Here is a 21,608-nt window from a genome sequence, read left to right as displayed (position 1 = left end):
ACTCTAATGTAAAACAGAGGCAGGAAAGTGACTTCCATATTTAAACTTCTGTATAGAGCACGGTAGAGTCTCTGTTATCTGCCACAACTTTGTGTTAGTATTAGTTCAGAGAAAACCATGGATGTGACTCAAACAAAAGGCGTGAGGTGCTTGAGACTACCTTGTGTTCAGAACAGTGAAACCACTGTTGTTATTGTATTCCTTAGAATTTGGATGGATGTTGCATTCAGAAAAAGAACTCTTTGTGAAAAGCAAATGAACTTGTAGTTTTTCAAGAGATTGTAGTGGAGGATAGTGCAAGGAGCATTGGAAAGTAAGGGCTAGTTAAGCATTACCTGTGATCTAGAGTTCGGACTAGGTTCGTGTATGTGCAGTCTTTTGAGATCAGCTACTTGAATGTGCTCATATGATCATTTGTCGTTGTGAAATATTGTTTGAAAACGAGCAGTAAGAACTCTGTCAGCTGTGAAGTGTGTACTGTGATTCATGGGCAATTGAAAACGAGAGAAGTAGTGTCACTCCCTTATGCTGCACAATACACTTCTGAGCTGCTTCATCATTTCAAGTTAAACCTGATTAACTTTCTACCATAAAACCTCGACTTTGGTCTCACCTCCTTTTGTCCTACAAGCAATTTCTACATGAAAACTCTCAGTATTTGTGAATGACGAGAATCTTAAAGCATTGGTGCTTTCTTTATTATTAGACAGTTTCTTTCATGAAGGAATGCAATTGTTCATACTGTTCTTTGACTAATGTCACATCCCTCATATAATTGTATTCGTATTTGAGTAAATTAAGTTTTTTTTAACGTGTTTCATTACTAATTGTAATGTAAAATGCTGTTGTGGAATATGGAGCTTCTAGAAATGCTGTTATTGGGAACTTAGATCTAATTAAAATACAACACTTTCACTTGAAAAAAGTAGTAGTACAACGCAATATATTATCTACTTTTTTAAATAACATTTGGCAAAGAGTCTCTAGGACAGCCTCTATGTTTTGTAATCTAGACTGGGAATTTTCCATAAATCGTTTGAATAAACAGTATCAGTTCAGAAATAGACTTTGGGTATTCCACTGTGTGTAGGAACTTGACATTTTTAATATATTTATAATGTTTCGAAACTACAGTACCTTGCAAATTAATCTGAACATGACAATTTTCAGCGTTTTCCTTGATTGTTGGTCTAACAACTGCGCATTTCTACTTAATTGAGTTCTGTAATATAACAGACTTTCATTGTTGAAGGTCTGGAGTTTATATTTTTTGCGTTGTGTTATTATTTCCTCTCATTTTCGTCCCCCAAAATCATTTTAGTTGTGTTGAAGACTTATTACTGCTTTGCTGTCTTCATTCTGACATCTTCAGAAATGAATACAGCACCATGAAAATGCTCTGAAATTGTAACATTAGCAGAGCACACTTCCATGACACAAAGGCATTGCTGCAGAATGTGGTGTCGACTTAGATACAGTTAATTTTATCCTGAAAAGATACCAAGAGACTGAATCCATCACACCCCAGAAAAAAGGAAAATGTGGCCGGAAAAGAAAGACTTCACCACAAGATGACCATTTAATTGTTAGGAAAAGTAAAATAAATTCTAGACTATGTGCTGTCGACTTAACCTGCAAGTTAATAGCTACAACTGGGATAGACATTCACGTTACAACAGTGCATTGTAGACTTTTGGAAGTTGGGTGAAAGGCTCATACTGTAAGCCATTAAAAAGCAACTGCTAACCCCTGATAATTATGTACAAAAACACGTAATATGGACAAAATTGCATAGAAATTGGATGGTGAATGACTGGAAGAAGGTACTTTTTTTTTCAGTGAATGTCATGTGTATTGTTCGTAAAGAATCCAAACAGGTTTCATCAGCTCATCTCCAAAAAGTACCAAAACACATCTCAAAAGTAATATTCTGGGGTTATTTTACACACAAAGGGCTTGGATCATTAATTCCTATCAAAGGAATGATGAATAGTGACAAGTATATTCGCATATTGGAAACTAGTCTTGTCTTACTGCAGCTGCAGAAATCATTTCCAAATGGCAGTAGCTTGTTTCAACAAAACTTGGCACCATGTCATACGCTGAATACTGTACATCTCGAAAGACTAATGGTACTAAGTTCTTCAACTAGAATAATATCCAGATATTCCCCTGGCCAGGCAGCTCACCTGATCAGATGATCGAGAACTTGTGGTCAATTTGGAAAAGGAGAATGGCAAATGTAGATTGTTTTACGAAAGAAAAATAATTTCTTTCCTCATTCAAGTTTGATTTTGTGATGAAGAAATTAAGAAGATTTATGGGAATTTAGTGGGATCCATGCCAGATCATGTCATTGATATAATTACAAACAAGGGAGACACATAAATTACTGAGGTACGTTGAACATTCATTTTACCCTATACTTGTAGTTTAATATACACAGTATGGCTTGTTCGGATTAATTTACATGCTACTGTACATACAAGTTCCATCATCAGGACATATAGATATGACCTGCTCTGTTAGGCTCATTATGTCTAGCTATTCCAAGCAGTAACTGAGCATCTATAATTACTCAGTGTTGTTTATGTAAGAAAACTAGTTGTTGAAGTCAAATGAATCATCCGAATACATGAACATATGCATTATAATATAGTGTATGTGAAAGAGAACTTTACAGTATCAGTTACTTCAATTCTTGCAGTGATGTTTTGTGTGGCCACACATACTTCTCCCACCACTCAGTATTGTTAGCTGCAACTGCTCTCTGAAAACCAGCATGTATACATTGTATAACAATACATTTCGAAAAACGTAATTTACTAATTTCTAATATGATTCTCAGTTATGTAAAAAAAGTTTGCTGCTTTATCTCTCTTCCAATTTGTGTTGGAAAATGAAATACGATTCAATTCTTGCCATTATTTTTCTCAGGCATTGTCTTCCTTTCTTCAATTTCAATATTAAATTGCATGTCAGTGTAGAAATTTTAATTTTTCACAAATCACTATTGGCTTTGTTGCTTCTTTCAAGTCTGGATGAACCAGATTCCTACAAATGCCTGTGACTGACAACTTTACATTACATTTATTATAAATACATAATATGATAGTTTGAAATCCAAAGAAAGCATTTATTAGTAGAAATTTTAATGTCTAACACATGGCTGCAATTAATAAACACACATACTCATTACATAGTCTAAAAGTTTTACACTATTGGTACGGTATATTTAATTTTATAATTGGACAATTATCACTCTGATTTATGTATTTTTATCTCCTTGAGAGGCTGTCAGGCTGATAAGTCATGCCTATTGCAGTTATAAATTATAATTTTTAATACCAAACTTTTAATACAAAAATATATACCGCAATGCTAAAATTTAATTTATTATATTATATGGTTAATGTGGGAGAAATCCAGAAAAATACAGTGGATGGGAGATTGCAATTTTATAAGGTAAAATAGGGGAGATTCCAGGAAATATGGGCGAATTAGCATCTGCTTGCTGTTGTCCTACAGCTCTGAAATTACAATTTACAGCTACACATGCAGCATGTGTATTGAAACATTTTTTTACCTTCTTTTATTAATACTTTGATTAATCATGTTCACATACAAATGATTATCTCCCTTAGGCCTAACCATGAGTTTAACTCAACGTGCCGTATTACAGAGTCTCGGTTAAGTTAAACCGTAGTGGAATATGATTGGTATTACTGCTAGAAAAGAAAAGAAGACGATCACAATTGTTTAATTATATTTTATTGATTTAAAATACCCAACACTTGTGGAGAATCTTCATTAAGAAACATCTTTGTTTTTCGATATCAGAGAGAGTATCATAATAAAACGTAAAGAGGACTAATACTACATATGTCAGTATGCTTATCAGACTTAACCTCAAATAGTTTCTCAATGCTGGCTACCAACATTATACTCCCAAACACAATGCAACCAAACTAAACCTTGCATGACCATCCACGACGTAACTCCATACAGAATCAAGCACTTTCTCATTTTTCTGTTGCATGTTGTATCCGAGTTTAAATTTTTTGAAACAAGGTTAGGACTATATGCCTAATTCTGAAGGTTAAGACTGTTTGTTTCGAAAGCCTCAATCTGTTTTAAAACTTATGTTCATTTATGATTTAGGTTGGGATCCGTACAGACAAAACCAAATTGATTCAATAGAAAAGGTCCAACGCAAGAAGCAAAATATGTCAAAATGGGGAAGGGACATGGTGAGGAGATAGTAAAAGACTTAAGTTGGGAACTTCTCAAATCAAGGCGACGAAAAACCAGACTCACCGCATTGTTTAAGGCACAAATGGGACACAAAGCATGGACCGATATCAATGCTAGATTAGCAACACCATCATACTTAGGAATGGCTGATCATGTTAGGAAGTTTAAATGTAGAAAACAAAGAACGACGTGACAAAATTTTCCTTTGTTAACTTCACAATAGTAGACTGGAACAGCTTATCTGTGACAGTCTTTCAGGGTGGTCCTCTTAAAATAAGTACATTTAAGGAAAGGTTGAGAAGATTAGACTGAAAATGTAATTGAAGGTGCCGTGTAATTATTTAATTTGTGTCATGTAATCGAGTTGATAAATAATTAATTAAATTGATATGTAATTAATTAAGATGATATGAAATTTAGTTGATATGTAAATACATTAAGGTAATTAATTAAGATTATATGTAATTAAGTTGGTGTGCAATTAATTAAGATGATATGTAATTACTTAAATTGGTAATAGTTGGGTGAAATAAAAGTACTTATAAGTTAGATTTACTTTTGCTTATCGTAGGCATTATTACAGAATAGTTTTTATTTATAGTCCTAGGTTTATTGCATCTACTATTTATAGATTTAAGTTTATTTTATTTTATTTTATTTCATTTATGTTTATTTTATTTCATGTAATTATAATTATTGTATATTATATATCACTGCCACCGGGTGTATACCCAATTGTAGTGTTAATAAATACATACATACATACATACATATTTCAGAGTAGTGCACCCTATTTCGAAAAATTCTTGGCCGCCGTGGTCATTCAGTAATATTGAGCACTCACTTATTGTCACTCATAAGTTCTTGGAAAATATCTGCAATATCCATGTGTATTGCAGGAACCGCCATCTTGCACTGTTGAGCCTTGAACTGCAGTTTAAACGGCAGAGAACTACCGATCAAGTTAAACTCAAGTTAACTCAAGATTAACTGGTAGTTAAGATTTATAATATGAAGCAGAACGAAAAACTTCAGTTTAAACTGAACGTAAGGTTTAAACAGCGTTTATAATACCGGCCCTTAACAGATATCAAACATACTTTTGTTTAAATATTTACTTACAAATGGCTTCTAAGGAACCCGGAGGTTCAGTGCCATCCCCACATAAGCCCACCATCGATCCCTATCCTGAGCAATATTAATTCAGTCTCTACAATCATAACCCACCTCTCTCTCAAATCCATTTTTATATTGTCTTCACATCTCGACCTCCCCAAAGGTCTTTTTCTCCTCTGATCTTCCAACTAACACTCTATATGCATTTCTGGATTCGCCCATACGTGTTACATGCCTTGTCCATCTCAAATGTCTGGATTTAATATTCCTAATTATGTCAGGTGAGGAATAAAATGCGTGCAGTTCTACATTGTGCAACTTTCTCCATTCTCCTGTAACTTCATCCCTCCCAGCCCTAAATATTTTCCTAAGCACTTTATTCCTTTGTTTAAATATTAGCTATAAATATCATAATTATGTTGACAGTATTGTATTATAACAGAGTGTCTATAAAGTTACTATCTATTTTCGTCGCTTTTTAACTTACATGTTTCATATTGATTATGATCAGGAATTAATAAGAAAGGATGTATCCTGGTCGTGACACTTTGCATCCAAGAACAAACATGAGTGTTATCCGAGAGAGATTTCAGCAACATTTCAACAAATGAGGACCCACCGATAAAGCTATACATGAGTTGTTCCATAAATTTTACGCAGCGGGATCTGTTCTTGATGCGAAAAGAAGTGGGCACATCGGACCAATGTGTTGCATTGACATGTGACCTATTTGAAAAGGAACCAAACTATCACTTCTCAGAGCATCTGAAAGACTAAATTCCCAGAGCAACTATCCATAAGATCTTGAAGAGAAGATTAGAGAAGAAAGCCTACCACATTCATTCCCTACATGTTCTTCATGAAGAAGATTACCCAAAACGAGCAGCTACATATGCAGAATTACAGAATTAGTTGACCAGATTTACCTTTTGTTACCTTCCACACTTGTGGAAAGATCAACCACAATAACTATTGCATCTGGACCATTGAAAAACCACAGGAATTTGTTACATGGGAGGTTAAATATTGGCTTGGAATGACAAAATCACATGTGTATGGCCCTACTTTCTTTGTGGAAAAAACAGTAACTGGAACTGTTTACCTTAATATGCTCCAACAATTTCTAGAGCCACAGCTGCTTCAAGATGGTATCATTCATGATGTGTTTGAGCAGGATGGAGTCATTGTCCAGGACTACCTCAATGATCAGTTTCAGCAAGCAGTTGCACAGATTGCTCCACAGATGTTGGAAAATGTTTTTTTAAACAGCTTTGGAATTTGAACTTTGCAAATATACAGATGGCACTCACGTGGAAACTCATTAATTTAGTTTTGTTCTTCTTTATGGTCATGAGGAGTAGTTTGCTTTAGGTTTCTATAAAATACGTCTTTAAGGAGGTAAGCTAATATTTTGGTTCATTTCTGTTTCTGTCCGAAAATAGATAGTGACTTTATAGACAGCCTGGCGCAAGGAAAGTAATTAAAAAAAAATTATGTGAAACTTTATTTATACTGTGTGCACGTGAGGAAGAAAATGAAAATTGGACAGATAGATAAATGAACTATAACTGCTGAACAGTATCTGATCAGTGAATCCTCATGGACTTCAATCTGTGTACACATTAAACGATAAACATATCTATTTGAACTCCTACTCTTTAGCATATCTATTTTAACTCCTACTCTTTAGCTATATGTTAAAGAAGTAATTACGTATTTTCTTGCGTCTTTTGTAGAACCATTTTGCCTTGCCAGTTATACCTCAGCATTTCATGCAGTAATGTTCAATCCAGTGGAATCCAGAATACTCACAACAGCCAATTCCAAAGAAGGTGTTGGTTTGTGGGATGTAAGAAAACCACGTCAGTAAGTACTTCAGTGAAGGCATTTTTTATATTTATATATTGTAATTAGAATGTGATTAGTATTATTTTAGGTTTCTCTTATTCAATAGGGGATATAATATTTAACACTTGATTGAAGTTATATTGTTATCTGTACTTCTTCACTCTCGGTAGATTTCAGATTAGATTCTCTGTGACATGAGTTTACATTGAGGTTTAAAATTTGCATACAAATAAATTACGACATCTGTAATATAGATTGAATTGAAAGGGCTATTCAATAGCTTCATGAATTTCTTTGCATGTGAAATTAAAAGGAAAATTAGCAATGTATAAATCTCCAATTAATTTTTTTTTAATATTTCATTAAGAGTTCATTGAATGAGTTACTTTAATTAAACATGTGGTAGTGTAAAAATAAAATTTAAATAACTGCAAAAATGTAACTTTAATTTATTTGTGAAGATTTCAAAGGATAGGGTAATGCAATTTTAATGAATTTTGTTCTTCAGGGTTGTAATGCGTTATGGTGGTCAGAATGCTTCTCAAAGTTGCATGAGTGTACGTTTTAACCAGCGTGGTACACAAATCCTAGCTTTACGACGCCGATTACCACCAGTATTGTATGCAGTACATTCTCCAATGCACATATGTCAGTTTGATCATGCTGGATACTACAATTCTTGTACCATGAAGAGCTGTTGTTTTGCTGGAGAAGATGATCAGTACGTCTTGTCAGGGTCTGATGATTTTAACCTTTATGTTTGGCAAATACCTCCATCAGAAATTAAAGGTAAGTGAAAGATTTCTAATGAAAATACGTCCATGCTTTGATTTCATTGATTCAGTGGAAGGTTTCAGTATGCAGTAACATGTGAAGTGTTTTTGTGAGAGATACACCAAAAATCGTCATGTGAATATCCTTAGTATAAATAAAAACTTGATCTTGATGTAAGTTATGATATAGAAGATTATAATATGTTCATAAAAGTAAATATAATGTGATGATGTATTGGTATATGTAAATAATTTATTTAGAGTATCTTTAATTAATGATAATATTAATGAATTTAATAACTTACATATAAATTTGACAGTAAATAATATCGAATTTATTATAACAGCTATCTATAGATCAACTAATTTTTTCAATAAAAACAATTTCTTATGTAGCTTAAATAACTATCTACAAAAGCATACCCAAGTCATACCTCTAATTAACATACAGTAGTTGGAGACATTAATATTCAAATTTTATATGATGATATTGATTAGGGTTACCATGAGAAGAAATTCTATAGGAGGACATGGAATCTAAAATAAGAGGACATTGCTGAAAAAAAGGAGGACTTTTTAAAAATTGGTATGAACAAAATTAAAGATAAAAACGATGGCTCACCTTACTCAGTTTTCTCACTAGTTGCTGGATCAGTATTACATCTGTATCCTACTTGTCAGTGGAGCCCACTTTGTGCACAAGAGCCTGAAGAGACAAACTTCTATCTTGTACCAAATAACTATGGAACTGTTCATAGGACATGCCATTGAAATTATGTTTCACCATGATGATACCTCTGTCTCCGTTAGCATGCAATTTCGTTCTTTGGATTGCCGCATTCTTTTGTCCATTGAACAGATATTAGGGAAAATATTCTCTCAGCACTTCCATTGTGACTTGGGATAGAGAAATAGAAACGACATATTTTTAAGAGTTCTGAGAAAGTTTCAGTGCTTGCAGAACTATTGGAATTGAATTCGCACCATTGTTTATCTAAACTTAAATCTTTGTCCAAATTAACTTGATTGGCATATCTTTGTAAATTGAAGAATAAAATTGATAAAACAGCTTATAATCATGAATAGCGACATTTTTTAAGTGTAAGAACGCCATATAGCCTAAAATCTAAGTTAGAACGAACTTAATTCATATTCAAATTTTCATAGTTCAGCCATTATCGCGTGAAAAGGTAACAGACAGACAGACAAAAATTTCAAAAAAGTGATTTTCGGTCTCAGGATGGTTAATTATACATGTAAACACCAATTATTTTTGGAAAAGCGAAAATTACCACAAAAATTTCGGTTACAGATTTATTATTAATATAGATATGTTATAGGCCCTTTATCAATAGAACATGTTTAGTGTTGAGCATTGTTAATAGGTAACTCAAAATGTTAAATAGTACCGTATATCAACAGTATTGAAATCAATAAGTAAAGGAGTGAAAGTAAAACCTGTTAATAAGAATAATTGGAAAACCAGAAAACAGAGTGGACAAGCATATATCTCCATGTCAGGGACAATATTAAAAATACAACTTTAATTTACGTTACGAAATGTTGTAACAGTAATTATTTTCTAACCTAACTCTGATTGATCAAAGAAATATTTTTGATTCTTTTGGAGTGGGCAAAGTAAAGAGTCCCAAGATATATACATTTAGGGGGATGTTTATGTGTAGAAACAGAAGCTGCTAGGCACAGGAAAACTTGTACCCATAAATTTAAAAGGGAACATTGCTGGAAGTACATTTTGAAAAGTGGAGGACATAATATAAAGGTATGTCGGTCCTTCATGATCAATTTAATGCAAATTTCAGCTAAGGGTCTTAGAGTAATACAGAAAAAAATTATTGAAGGCGAAACTTTTGAAGAGAAAAGGGGAAAACACACAAATCGTCCAAATATACTTGAAGATGGAATTTGGAATCTAGCACTGACATACCTTAAAAGCATTCCTCGTCATCCAAGTTATTCTCAGGGTAACACCAATAGACTATATTTTGAAAATCCTGATATTACAGTGAAGGAACTGCACAATGCTTTTCAGAATATTTTGAACAGCAGACTGAACAAAAGTTTAAAGTGGCTTATAAAACATGTTTCAAATTTTTTCGGAAAACAACTTTTGCTTTTCCAGGCCAAAATCAGATGTATGCGATTTCTGTACATAATCTGAGATTAAGCTTCAAACAAATCCAAATGATGAATGTATCCTTGAGTATAGATTGCACAAGGAAAAAGTGAAGAAATATGAATCCACTAAAAGGGATTACAGTACTAAATCAAAATCAAGTAATGAAATATTAATGGTCGAATTCGATTATGGACAAAACCTCCCTTACCTAAACTAAATGTGACGAAGCAATTGTACAAGAGATTCTCTAGTAGTATATTTTCAATATTCATGTACACAATGATGACTCCTCATTCTTTTATACATTTATGGAGTTGCAATCAAAGAAGGGTCCCAATTCTATGGCTTCATTTTTATTTGATTGTCTCACAAAAAATAAATCTGAGTACCCAAATTTGAAGGAAATTATTTTCCTATCTGATTCCATAGGTGGCCAAAATAAGAATTGCACAATGTTGAAATTCTGTTCCTGGTTGTCCAAGACCTTTCAAGTAAATGTGACCCAACTCTTTCTTGTTCGAGGACACTCTTTCGGACAATACGATCGAAATTTTGGATTAATGAAGTCAAAAATCAAAAGAAAAGAAGAGATTCAAACCCTCCAACCATACTCAGAAGCCATAGTCCTGTGTCCTCAAAATCCTTCACCATTTTGTCTTTTCCATGATATTTCCATCATCTACGACTGGGAAAAAGCATTGATTCCATTCTTCCGAAAAGTTTCTTTGGCAAAGGGAACCGTATTCAAAGTACAACAGCTTGTCATCTTAAAATATATAAACCCAGTGGATATATTGCATGCTCAAAAACATACAATGAAGTATTAGTGCCTTTTTCATACATGAAAAACTGCCCTCCAAGACTGGATTTTCAATCAGCATCTCGAGTTCTACTGAAGAAAAGTAAAGTTAAGGATGTCAGTGACTTATTTCCATATGTAAAAGAGGAAAGGAACTCATTTTATGAGTCTTTTTTCCAAGCTTCTGAGACTATGGAAGATGAAGAGGAGAGTGAAAGTGATGACAGAGATGAAGAGGGAAATCACATGGAAAATATGGATGTGGAATGAACAAAGATAATGTCCTACATCGTTTCAAAAACATATTTTACTATTCAACATGTTCATGATATGTTACCTTGTTTGATAAACTTCTATTCCTTATTTCGTTTTGAAAACATTTTTAACTTTACAAAATGTTCATGATTTATTTTGTGTGGAAAGTATGTTGTAAGTTCTAAATATTCATGATTCGTTATTTTGTTTTGAAAACATTTCTAACTTTTTGAAATGTTCGATATTTGCTATATTATGTGGAAAATAACTCAAGTTACAAAAAATGCTAATGAATATTAATAATATTGTTGTATTTTAATAAAAATATAAATAATAAATTCTTATGAAGACTACACACAGCTTATATTTATTTTTATTGAAAGTACGTTCTCCAGAAAAGGGGCCCATAACATGCATTACTTTTATACATTATTCTTTAAATATATAACATTGGATTAAAATGCTTTTAGCATTTCTGTTATATTATGTAAAAAACACAATACTTATCCAGCAGTTTCATATTCATTGGTTAGTACATTTAGTGCAATGCTTTAAAAATTTTAACTCTATATATCTCAGAACAGCATTTTTGAGTATGGGCTCTTACTGCAGCTACATCCTCAATTACAACTATGCCTTAGACCTTCTTCAGTCTTACATTTTGGTGAGTGAGGAGGAGTGAAATACAGGGTGTACACAAAGTCTCGATCCATTTTTGAGTAAATATTGAAATTTCTTTATTGTTTCACACTAATCTATTAGTACGCTGAGTATTTAAGAATGGGTGGTTATTGTCAGTGTTTGATTGCACATTTTAACATATGCAGAGGTGCAACAGAAGTTTACACGTAAATTCCGAAAACTGGTGCCAACACAAGCAAACATCAGACTCCTTGTCAATACATTTCAGAGGACAGAAAATGTTGCTGATGAGTCACATTCTGGTAGACCTTCTATGCCAAGCAGATTGCGGAACGTATTTAAGAAATCATTGAAAGGAGCCATCAAGCATAGAGTCGTCATTTAAGTAACCAGCTAAATATGCCAAGTTCAACTGTTTTGAACTTCACATCGAAAAAAGCAACTTATCACATTCAGGTGTTGCACAAACTAGACGACGAAGATTATGCAGTTCGTAGGCAGTGTGTTATGATTTAATTGAGGTCAAGGCCAAAAGTAAATGTATGACTTGGGTTCACAAAAACCACTGTTTATGGTCATGTTCACAGACGCTACCATTACAGGCAGCACTTATTTGGACATGCAGGAATAATTTCTTGAGTCATGGCTACAGCAGGATGATATTGACGACACCGTTGTCTTTCAGCAAGATGGGGCAGCTACATATTTTGCGTTAGTTGTGAGAACATACCTAAATCAAGGCTTTCCCAACTAATGAATAGGCAGAAGTTCAACACAAGTATGGTCATGGCCATCACGTTCACCTGATTTGATGTCCTCAGACTTTTTTGCTTGGGGTTATGAAGTCAGAAGTGTACAAAATCAAACTTAAGAAAGCTACAGGACCTGAAAAATCAAATTCCAGAAGCATCTGCAGCAAATTCTGGTGATATGCTTACGAATGTCTTTAGGGGTACATTCAAATATTGGACACAATACTGTGAAATGGATGAAGGTCACTATAAAAAAATTAAGGTAAGGTCAAGTAGTCCATCATACACTGACTGTTGGAACCACGTGCAAAACTTAAGTCTGCTCTGAAAATCAGGTTCTATTAACCTGTGAACTACACAAATTTTGTAAGGTTTTAATTTTAATTGTTTTGTACCTCTTATCACTGAAGACTGTGACACCCCTATCTGCTGAGCTACACACAGTGGTGTATACTGGTTTAAGGGTCTGGGCTACCACTGACCCTATTATTACACAAAATATATTTTAAAAACCCTATAATAAAATTCCTTACCTATTTATATGTGAATTCCAGACGTCTTGATTGGGACGAAAATACTTTGATGACTTCGTCATTGAAATTACAGTTGGGCCGCTTGCGAAGTTTCTGTAGAAATGACTATTCAATGGACATCAGTGTCAAGCCGGATAAACGTTCTTGTGTATGAGTTGATCTACAGTAGGATTTTATTCTCTTCAACGCAGAAAATGTTCTTTCTACCGATGCTGACGTAGCTGGTATTGTCACAATTAATGTTGCTAATTTAAGGACTTCAGGAATAACTTGGTTCAGCTGGTTTTCATATATGGCAGATAATATTTCATGGATAGGTTTGTTCGAAAAATCAAGACTTCTGCTGAATATATTACACTTAATTCATTTTTCCAACGTACTTGATCAAAGTGACTGTTATAGGACTGAAATAATTTGTTTAGTGCCTCATTCGGGAAGTTTTCTCTATAAGCAGAAAATTTTTGAGAATGTAGATGTGTGAACTGAAGCTTTCCATAATCAGAAAATCTGTCAGTAATTTCCATGTGCATACGATCTAGTATGCTGTAGTACAGCTGCCTGTATTTCAATTCATCATCTCCTTTTCTTCGCTTTAATGGTGGTTCCATTGTATTGTCTGAAGAATTTTCATTTTTCATATTACTCCATATGGACGGAAACCCACTACGTCTGAACTCGGATATAGTATGTTTTAACTTTGATACCTCTTGCAAGCAGTATGCTATGTCTAGACTTTTTGTCTGAAGAATACTGTAGAGCACATCTGTATGTGCGAACACTCTAGCATAGACTTCAAGAAGAAATGTATTCTGAAACTGTGTGAAAAAATACAAATATCCTTGAGCCTGCACAATTACATCATCATCCCAGTTTTCTTCAGAGTCATTACAAATGATATTTTCAAAGAAAGCAGTCAGTTGTTCTCTGTATTCCTTTACTGTATTTACAAGCCGAGATGTAAAATTCCATCTAGTTGGTGCTACTTTTGGGAGTTTCTTTTACATAAATTCCTTGAGTTTTTCTGATCTTTTAGGAGATGATGAGAAAAATGCAGCTAAACCCGACAGTGTTTTGAAAAAAATGCGGCATTCTGGAATGGATAAAGTAGTTTGTTGCAAAACTAAATTGAGAAAATGGCTGTAACAATGGACAAATAGTGCTTGAGGATACTTTTCTTGAACTTTTGTTTTTAAGCCATTAATATTTCCCGCCATAACTGAAGCACCATCGTATGTCTGTGCAATTAACTTATTGCCGACATTGTATTCTGCTATAACACCTTCCACATGCTGAAACAAAGCAGCAGCAGTTTTGCCCGAACTGACATTTGTGAATCCTATAAACTGTTCTTGAACATTGGCAGTACTGTCAACGTATCTTAAAACAGTGGACAATTGACTCTGATTAGAGCAGTCACTTGTTTCATCAACAACAATGGCCACAAAAGGTGCTTCTTCTATTTCAGATTTTATGTTCTTTATCATAACCCCACTTATAGCAAATATTAAGTCATTCTGAATTGCAGGAGAAGTACCACGGAATACTGTTGAACTCTCAAGATGATTGGCCAGTAAATGGTCAAATTCACTTAAGGAACTTAAATATTCAATATAATTTCCTCTATTGTCTGATTCCACACTCTCATTATGACCCCGAAAAGCCAATTCTTGTTTTCCTAGAAAGCAGACTGCGTTAATAAGACGCAGTAAAATCTCCCGATTTTTTTTCACAAGAGCATTGTGTTGGTTGATGTGTAGAGCTTTTTACTTATCTAGCTGTAAATCAATTCTTGTCTTCCCAAAGTTTGCAAAGTTCATACTACTATAAATATGAGCTTTTGATTTGTCGTGTTTTAGGACTGCCGTTCGAAGGGAGTTCATATTAGAAAACCCCTCTTTTGACCACACATTAGTTTCGCAGCTAAATAACAAACATGGCCAGCAAAATAGTTTAGACAGTTTAGAACTACCACACAACCAATTCCACTTACCATATGATGTTGAAGTGAAATGGCGTGTGTACTCACGCTGTTTTTCTTTTACGTCCATGGACAAATTTAACTCAGGAGTTGGTCTTTCCATTTTCACAATTTCAACTTTCTCGTTGTATGTACGACGGTTAAAAGGCACTTTTAATAAACCTTCTATTACACACTCATTTTCAACACAAACCTCTCCAGAAACTTGTTCTGCCATATTTTTCACAATATCACTTAATTGGGAAATTAAAAACTTAATAATTCACAATTAATATAACTCTTAGACACTCGAACAAATCACAAATTTAAAATACTGCACTGCAAGAACACAATCACATTAATGAGCTAGCGTACTAAGCGTATTATTGCTTCGCGCCTTCCAAGAAACCGATCACGAGAGCGGCAACTCACCCGCCTACACTGCACGATAGAAACTGAAGGGAGTGGGGGACGGGCAGTTGTGCGACGTGAGCGGAACGGTCACAGGCTACCCTTCGCAGCAACAGTTTCTCCAGTGATGCCGCCTTGACAACTTGTTTCTTTTCGAGAGCAGAGAGCACATATAAATCTAACAATTACTTTAATTTTAATTACTGTGGTAAAACTAATACAGTAATACAAAATTATTACATTATGTTATATTATAAACTTTTTCATTTGTAATTTCCTTGGGCTACCGCCGGTAGCCCCGGTAGTCCGCAAAATATGCCCCTGGCTACACAGCGGAATGACGTCGTAGGACTTCTCTCTAGTCGGTAGTCAATTTCATCCAACATTCCTCAGTAAGAACATGCTCACATATGTCGTTTCTTATCCAATACTGATCAAGTTGTACGAAATTTCTTAACTAAATTGTGAATCATTGCTTTAGAAGGCTCTGGAAAATCAGGGAATGACAGATGGAAGTTTGTTACAACTGTTCTCCAAGATTCGTTTTTCACAAAGTTGTCGTAAATAAATACTTGTTGTTCAAGGCTGTATTTCATAATGGACACACTACTCTAGTCTGTTCTAAATGTACGGTATATAGTTGCACCCTCACTGTGTGAACATGTTTGCATAACTAAACCCAAAACCTACACGAGCAAGAGGTCTGATCACTGCCATGGCACAGCAGTTACTACACATACGACTTTTCACTGATGCCAGTCAAGCTCTGGCTAACTCATCTGTACTACAAAGTCTTAATTCATAGTCACAGTCTAGTTGAAATATTGTATATACAGAAGTTTTTTACAATATACTAGTACAACATAAGGAGTTAGTAATGATACTTAATACAAGACAGAAATATTCATACAGTGTTATTGAATGTCATAAGTTCACCTACAGAATAGAAGGCGTGAGAAATTAGATACTTCTTCAATTTGGGCCTAATCTTATGTTTTGAGTTTCATTTTTTATATCCATAGGGAGATTATTAAAAATTTTTACTGCAATATAATGCACTCATTTTTGATAGCATGATAGATTTGCCAATGGAGTACGAAAGTTATTTTTCTTTTGACGAGTATTTATGGCGTTCAAAATACTTTATTTAAAAGGAGGGTTATAAGGGGGTCCGAATTAAATCAAAATATCTCGCTTATTATTGATTTTCATGAAAAATGTTACATAACAAAAGTTTCTTTAAAAATGATTTCCGATAAGTTTTATTCTATGCAAAATTTTGATAGGACTGATATTTAACGCGATACAAGAGTTTTAAAATAATGGATTTTGTTATTGCCCCCTCAGATAGGCTATAATGAAATGAAAACAAATAGCTCCGTCTATTAGTATTAAAGACAAATGTCAGATTGGAAATTTATATGCCATAATTCATCACAGCTTCAGTTACCAATATGATAAACATTAATCAAAATCTATAATAAGTTACATAAACACAAGCCGTCTACAACACACAATAGAAACAGGAACTCAACAAGAGTAAAAATGGCGTACTGTAATTATTATAGTTAATAGTTTAATCGCAGTTTTGAATATATATTTTTTTTTTGTACAGTTCTATTATTGGTCACACCCGACCTCAAGCCTCTTGCTTTTTCAGATGTGACCCAGTTATAATTTTATTTATACAGCAATTTGTAATATGTATTTCAATGTGAGATTGATAAGCAATTTTGAATTTTGAAGAATAAATGATGATGATGATGATGATGTCCACACCTGTGGAGTAGCGTCTGACTGTGAAACTAGGTGACCTGGGTTCAAATCCCAGTCGGGGCAAGTTATCTGGTTCAGGATTTTTTTTCCGGGATTTTCCCTCAACCCAATATGAGCAAATGCTGAGTAACTATTGGTACTGGACCCTGAACTCATTTCACCGGTATTACCACCATCATTTTGTTTGGATGCTAAATAACCAGAGATGTTGATACAAGATCATAAAATAACCCACTAAAAATAATAATAATAATAATAATAATAATAATAATAATAATAATATCATAATGAGTAAATAAAAAGTTCCATTCAAATATACTTGGTATTTGAAATATATTGAATCTTTATTATATTATTATTATTATTATTATTATTATTATTATTATTATTATTATTATTATTATCATCATCAAACACTTTCCCTAAACAGGGATTGCCTAGAAGACAAAGTATACCATTTACAAAACAAAATTTTAAATAGTACATATTATTACATGGATAATTTTTTGTGAATCTAAAAAGGTGCAAGAAGAGAAAGAAATAAATTACACTGCAATGTCTTATCTGAGGTGATTTCTTAATAATGCAATCGAATATTTCTACGCAAGTAAACAAACATTGGTAATTATAGATGATGGCAAATGAAAAGCCTTGCAAAAATCAACAAACTGCTTTGGGATGGATCCTCTTGCTCTGACCATCAAGACTATTACGTCTATCTGTTGTAATTGATATTTCTCTTGATAATACGGGATTGTTGCCTCATAGATGAATTGTTTTTCCTTATGGACATCTTGCAGTTGGCTCTTGCAAGTCTTGAAACGAACTGTAGGGTCAATTATAAAACCTCTATGATGGTCCTGGAAAGCAATCATATCTATCCTACGAGTACTGCCTGTGGTTGATAGACCGTGAATCTCTTCGAAAACAGTAAACTCCGTATTACATAGTGCTTGAGCAATGGTGCTTCTTACTTTGTGGCTTCTGGTATTGCACAAAGCCTTGCCATGCGGGCAAGAACGGCTTCATGAAGTCACCATTCAGCTCGACGCATTCTTACGATCTGTCTTAAAAGTTAAAAGATGTCCAGAATTCCATCTGGCATACTACAGATAGTGATGCACATCATTGTGGGAATTTTTATTGATCTAGAAGTACTGATCATAATATGCAATGCAGCAATTGTATTTAAGTGAAGGCATTCACAAAGTTATGTTGTGTACTATGTAATAGTGTCCAGGAAGCAAAATTGTTTTCGAATACGAGAATGCATGACCTTGCACTGTACTTATTCGTGTGGAAGGAGTAGAAAAAAAAGTGAATAGTAACTTCTTTTATGCAAATCTGGCTTTCAGGTAGTAGCTGCCTGTAAAGCAGGTATGAATAATTTCAAGAAAAAATTGTTCTGGGGCCGGATATCGATTCTGGGACCCTTCGCTTAGCGCATGAATGCTCTCCCGACTGAGCTACCTCAGGAACTATATACGACACCGTCACAATTTTTCCTTTATATCCACACAACTCAAATGGGCTGACAAGACACCAGAACTCAACTTTGAGTGCACACAAATTCTGTGTGATTTAAATTGTGGCTTCCTGTTAGCGTATCTCCAGTAACGAATATATTATGCAAATCTGACTTTCAGGTAGTAGCTCCCTGTCAGCCCATTTGAGTTGTGTGGATATAAAGGAAAAATTGTGACGTCGTGTATAGTTAGTTTCTGGGGTAGCTCAGTTGGGAGAGCATTCATGTGCTAAGCAAAGGGTTCCGGAATCGATACCCAGCCCCAGAACAATTTTTCCTTGAAATTATTCAAATCTGCTTCACAGAGAGCTACTACCTGAATGGTGACAGGATTTTTTCTCATTGCCAAACTTTCAGAACGCTCCCGAGGTTCACTCAGCCTCCTATAAAATGGAGTACCTGGTCTTTCCTGGGGTAAAAATGCGGTCAGAGCATGGTGCTGACCACACCACCTCATTCTAGTACCGAGGTCATGGAAAGCATGGAGCTCTACCTCCATGCCCCCCAAGTGCATTCATGGCATGTGACAGGGATACCTTTATCTTTTTACTACCTGAAAACCAGATATGCATAATATATTCGTTACTGGAGGTACGTTAACAGGAAACCACAATTTAAGTCACAAAGAATTTGTGTGCACTCAAAGTTGGGCGTTTTGTCAGCCCATTTGAGTTGTGTGGATATAAAGGAAAAATTATGACGGTGTCGTGTATAGTTCCTGGAGTAGCTTAGTTGGGAGAACATTCATGCACTAAGCGAAGGGTCCCGGGATCGAAACCCAGTCCCGAAACAATTTTTCCTTGAAATTATTCAGAAACTTCTTTTGCTCCTGCATCCTGCTCTACAAACTGGATATGGCACTATTGAACTACTGGATGTTTGTTTTTATAAAGGCTCAGATGGAAGGCTATCATTTTGTGACCAATGAAGATATCCAGTAGGCTATGTATCATTGCCTGTTAAATGTCAGAATAAGGATTCTACTTCAGGGGGTATTTGAGTTCCATGAGAGATTTGAGAAGAGGAAGATAATGCATCAATGGGAATGATGTTTTAGTGAAGTAGAAAAAATATTAAACATTTCACAAGATATATTTATGGGCATCTTTATTTTTATGATATTAATTTACTCACGATTTGTGGTATAATACACGTTATTTTTCATTATGTTAACTGTTTAAGAGTGTAGGATTTTAATGCTGATCTTATTTTCTTTATTCTTCTCTCTCGAGCTTCTCCTCCCATATCTTTTCTTATCAATTTTCTCTTCGTATCATTTTTAGGAGTGGTAACTTGTGACCTTCAATTGTCTTTATACAATAATATTTACAAGAGATGTTCATTAAGTATGTTTTCCATGTCTAAATAATTGAGACAAATTTACATACAGTTGCAATTTTATACTATAAATTAATTTGTTTTCTCCTCTACATTATGTTAATTGTATTATCAGTAGTCTGTTTTGAATTCTTGCACTTGCGAAGCTGTGTCTTAAAGATCATGCACTGTGAACCAGGTATGCCTCATTGCTCAAGTTCACAAGATGGCAAGCACGTTCATGTGGTTTAATGAAAAGGTAATGGTAGTTGTCTACTATAAGTAGAGCTATAGTTTAGTGGAAAGAGAAATTCAAGATAGGTTTATGGATATATATGAAAATGATGTGATATCAGTTTGTATGGTTTGGAAATGGTCCTGGATGTCTGCTGAAAGACGAACAAAGACATGTGATGAATTTCGAGCTGGTTGTTACATGACTATCAGTAGAGATATCAAAACAGATTGAATTAAGTGAATACATTATTGAATGAATAAATGAGTGTATGAATCATCAGAAAAGACAAAAGCATTGTGATGTGGTCATCTCACCAAAGCAATGGACATAATCAATGAAATGCTCATTCAGTTATTCTTAACATTGTGCTTTGGGCTACTATAAAATTTTATCACATTGGGTTCTGCAGCAACTTTTTTCTGATCACTATGAAAGGAGTACCAAAATACGGATAATTCCATTCTGTTTTGTGTAGTGATGGGTGATATGAGCTGGATACATCATTATATCCTTTAATCAGTAGTGACATTCATAGAATGAAAACATTCCCATGTCTCAACGAAATATAATAAAATTAAAAGTGAGTGGCGTAGTTTGCAGGAAAAGTCACTGTGACTGATTTAAAGGTCAACAATGAATGCTGTCAATTGTAAGATCTTGGATTGACGTCAGATCTACAGACTATTACAAACATTCCTGACTCTTCACTACAAGTATTGTAGGGCTGCGTTTAGTAGCAAGCTGGACTCCATAGTCTTGATGACGTAATCGCGATAAGCATTATGTATTCACAACATCTACAATAGTTGGTACTAGCGTACAAAAAACATTTGTTCTATATGTGCAGCACAAGTACTCGGACATTAGAATTCCGATGAGAACAAGACTACGGTCTATGGATGTAGTGGCAAGTCTTTATTTATGATTATAAGCTCATTGCCGGAAGTGTTGCGTACTGCACACATTCCTTACGGCGTTATTGAACTTTAAGCAATGTAAAATACAAATATAGACTTAGACTATCCAAGTTGAATATTGTGTGAATTAGCAGTTAAATGTCATTTTTTACATTCTGAAAAATTATATTATATGGATCATATGAGGAGACAAAGAGGCAAGCAGAAAATAGGAAAGACTGGAGAATGCTGGGTTTGCAGTGAAACACTTGTCCTTGGGCAGAACACTATGAATGTGTGTATATTCATAATGGTGCTGCCAAGAAGTGAAAAGGAGAATAGCAATGGCAAAGGAAGCTTTTAGTAGGAAAAGGAG

General features: G+C 34.4%; 1 protein-coding gene across 3 annotated transcripts in view; it reads left to right on the top strand.

Annotated features, from left to right (window-relative positions):
- The window catches only part of LOC138700168 (DDB1- and CUL4-associated factor 5), a 159,461-nt gene that overhangs the window by 99,556 nt on the left and 38,297 nt on the right, over window positions 1-21,608 (top strand). For all 3 annotated transcript variants that reach the window (XM_069826578.1, XM_069826577.1, XM_069826579.1), the window contains exons 4-5: window positions 7,107-7,236; window positions 7,727-8,007. In XM_069826578.1, coding sequence (XP_069682679.1) covers window positions 7,107-7,236; window positions 7,727-8,007 — 411 coding nt within the window. The remainder of the gene's footprint in view (window positions 1-7,106; window positions 7,237-7,726; window positions 8,008-21,608) is intronic.

The sequence above is a fragment of the Periplaneta americana genome, chromosome 5 (genome assembly GCF_040183065.1).
Source record: "Periplaneta americana isolate PAMFEO1 chromosome 5, P.americana_PAMFEO1_priV1, whole genome shotgun sequence".
Taxonomy (NCBI): Eukaryota; Metazoa; Arthropoda; class Insecta; order Blattodea; family Blattidae; genus Periplaneta; species Periplaneta americana.
This window is presented reverse-complemented; position numbering and strand designations above follow the sequence as displayed.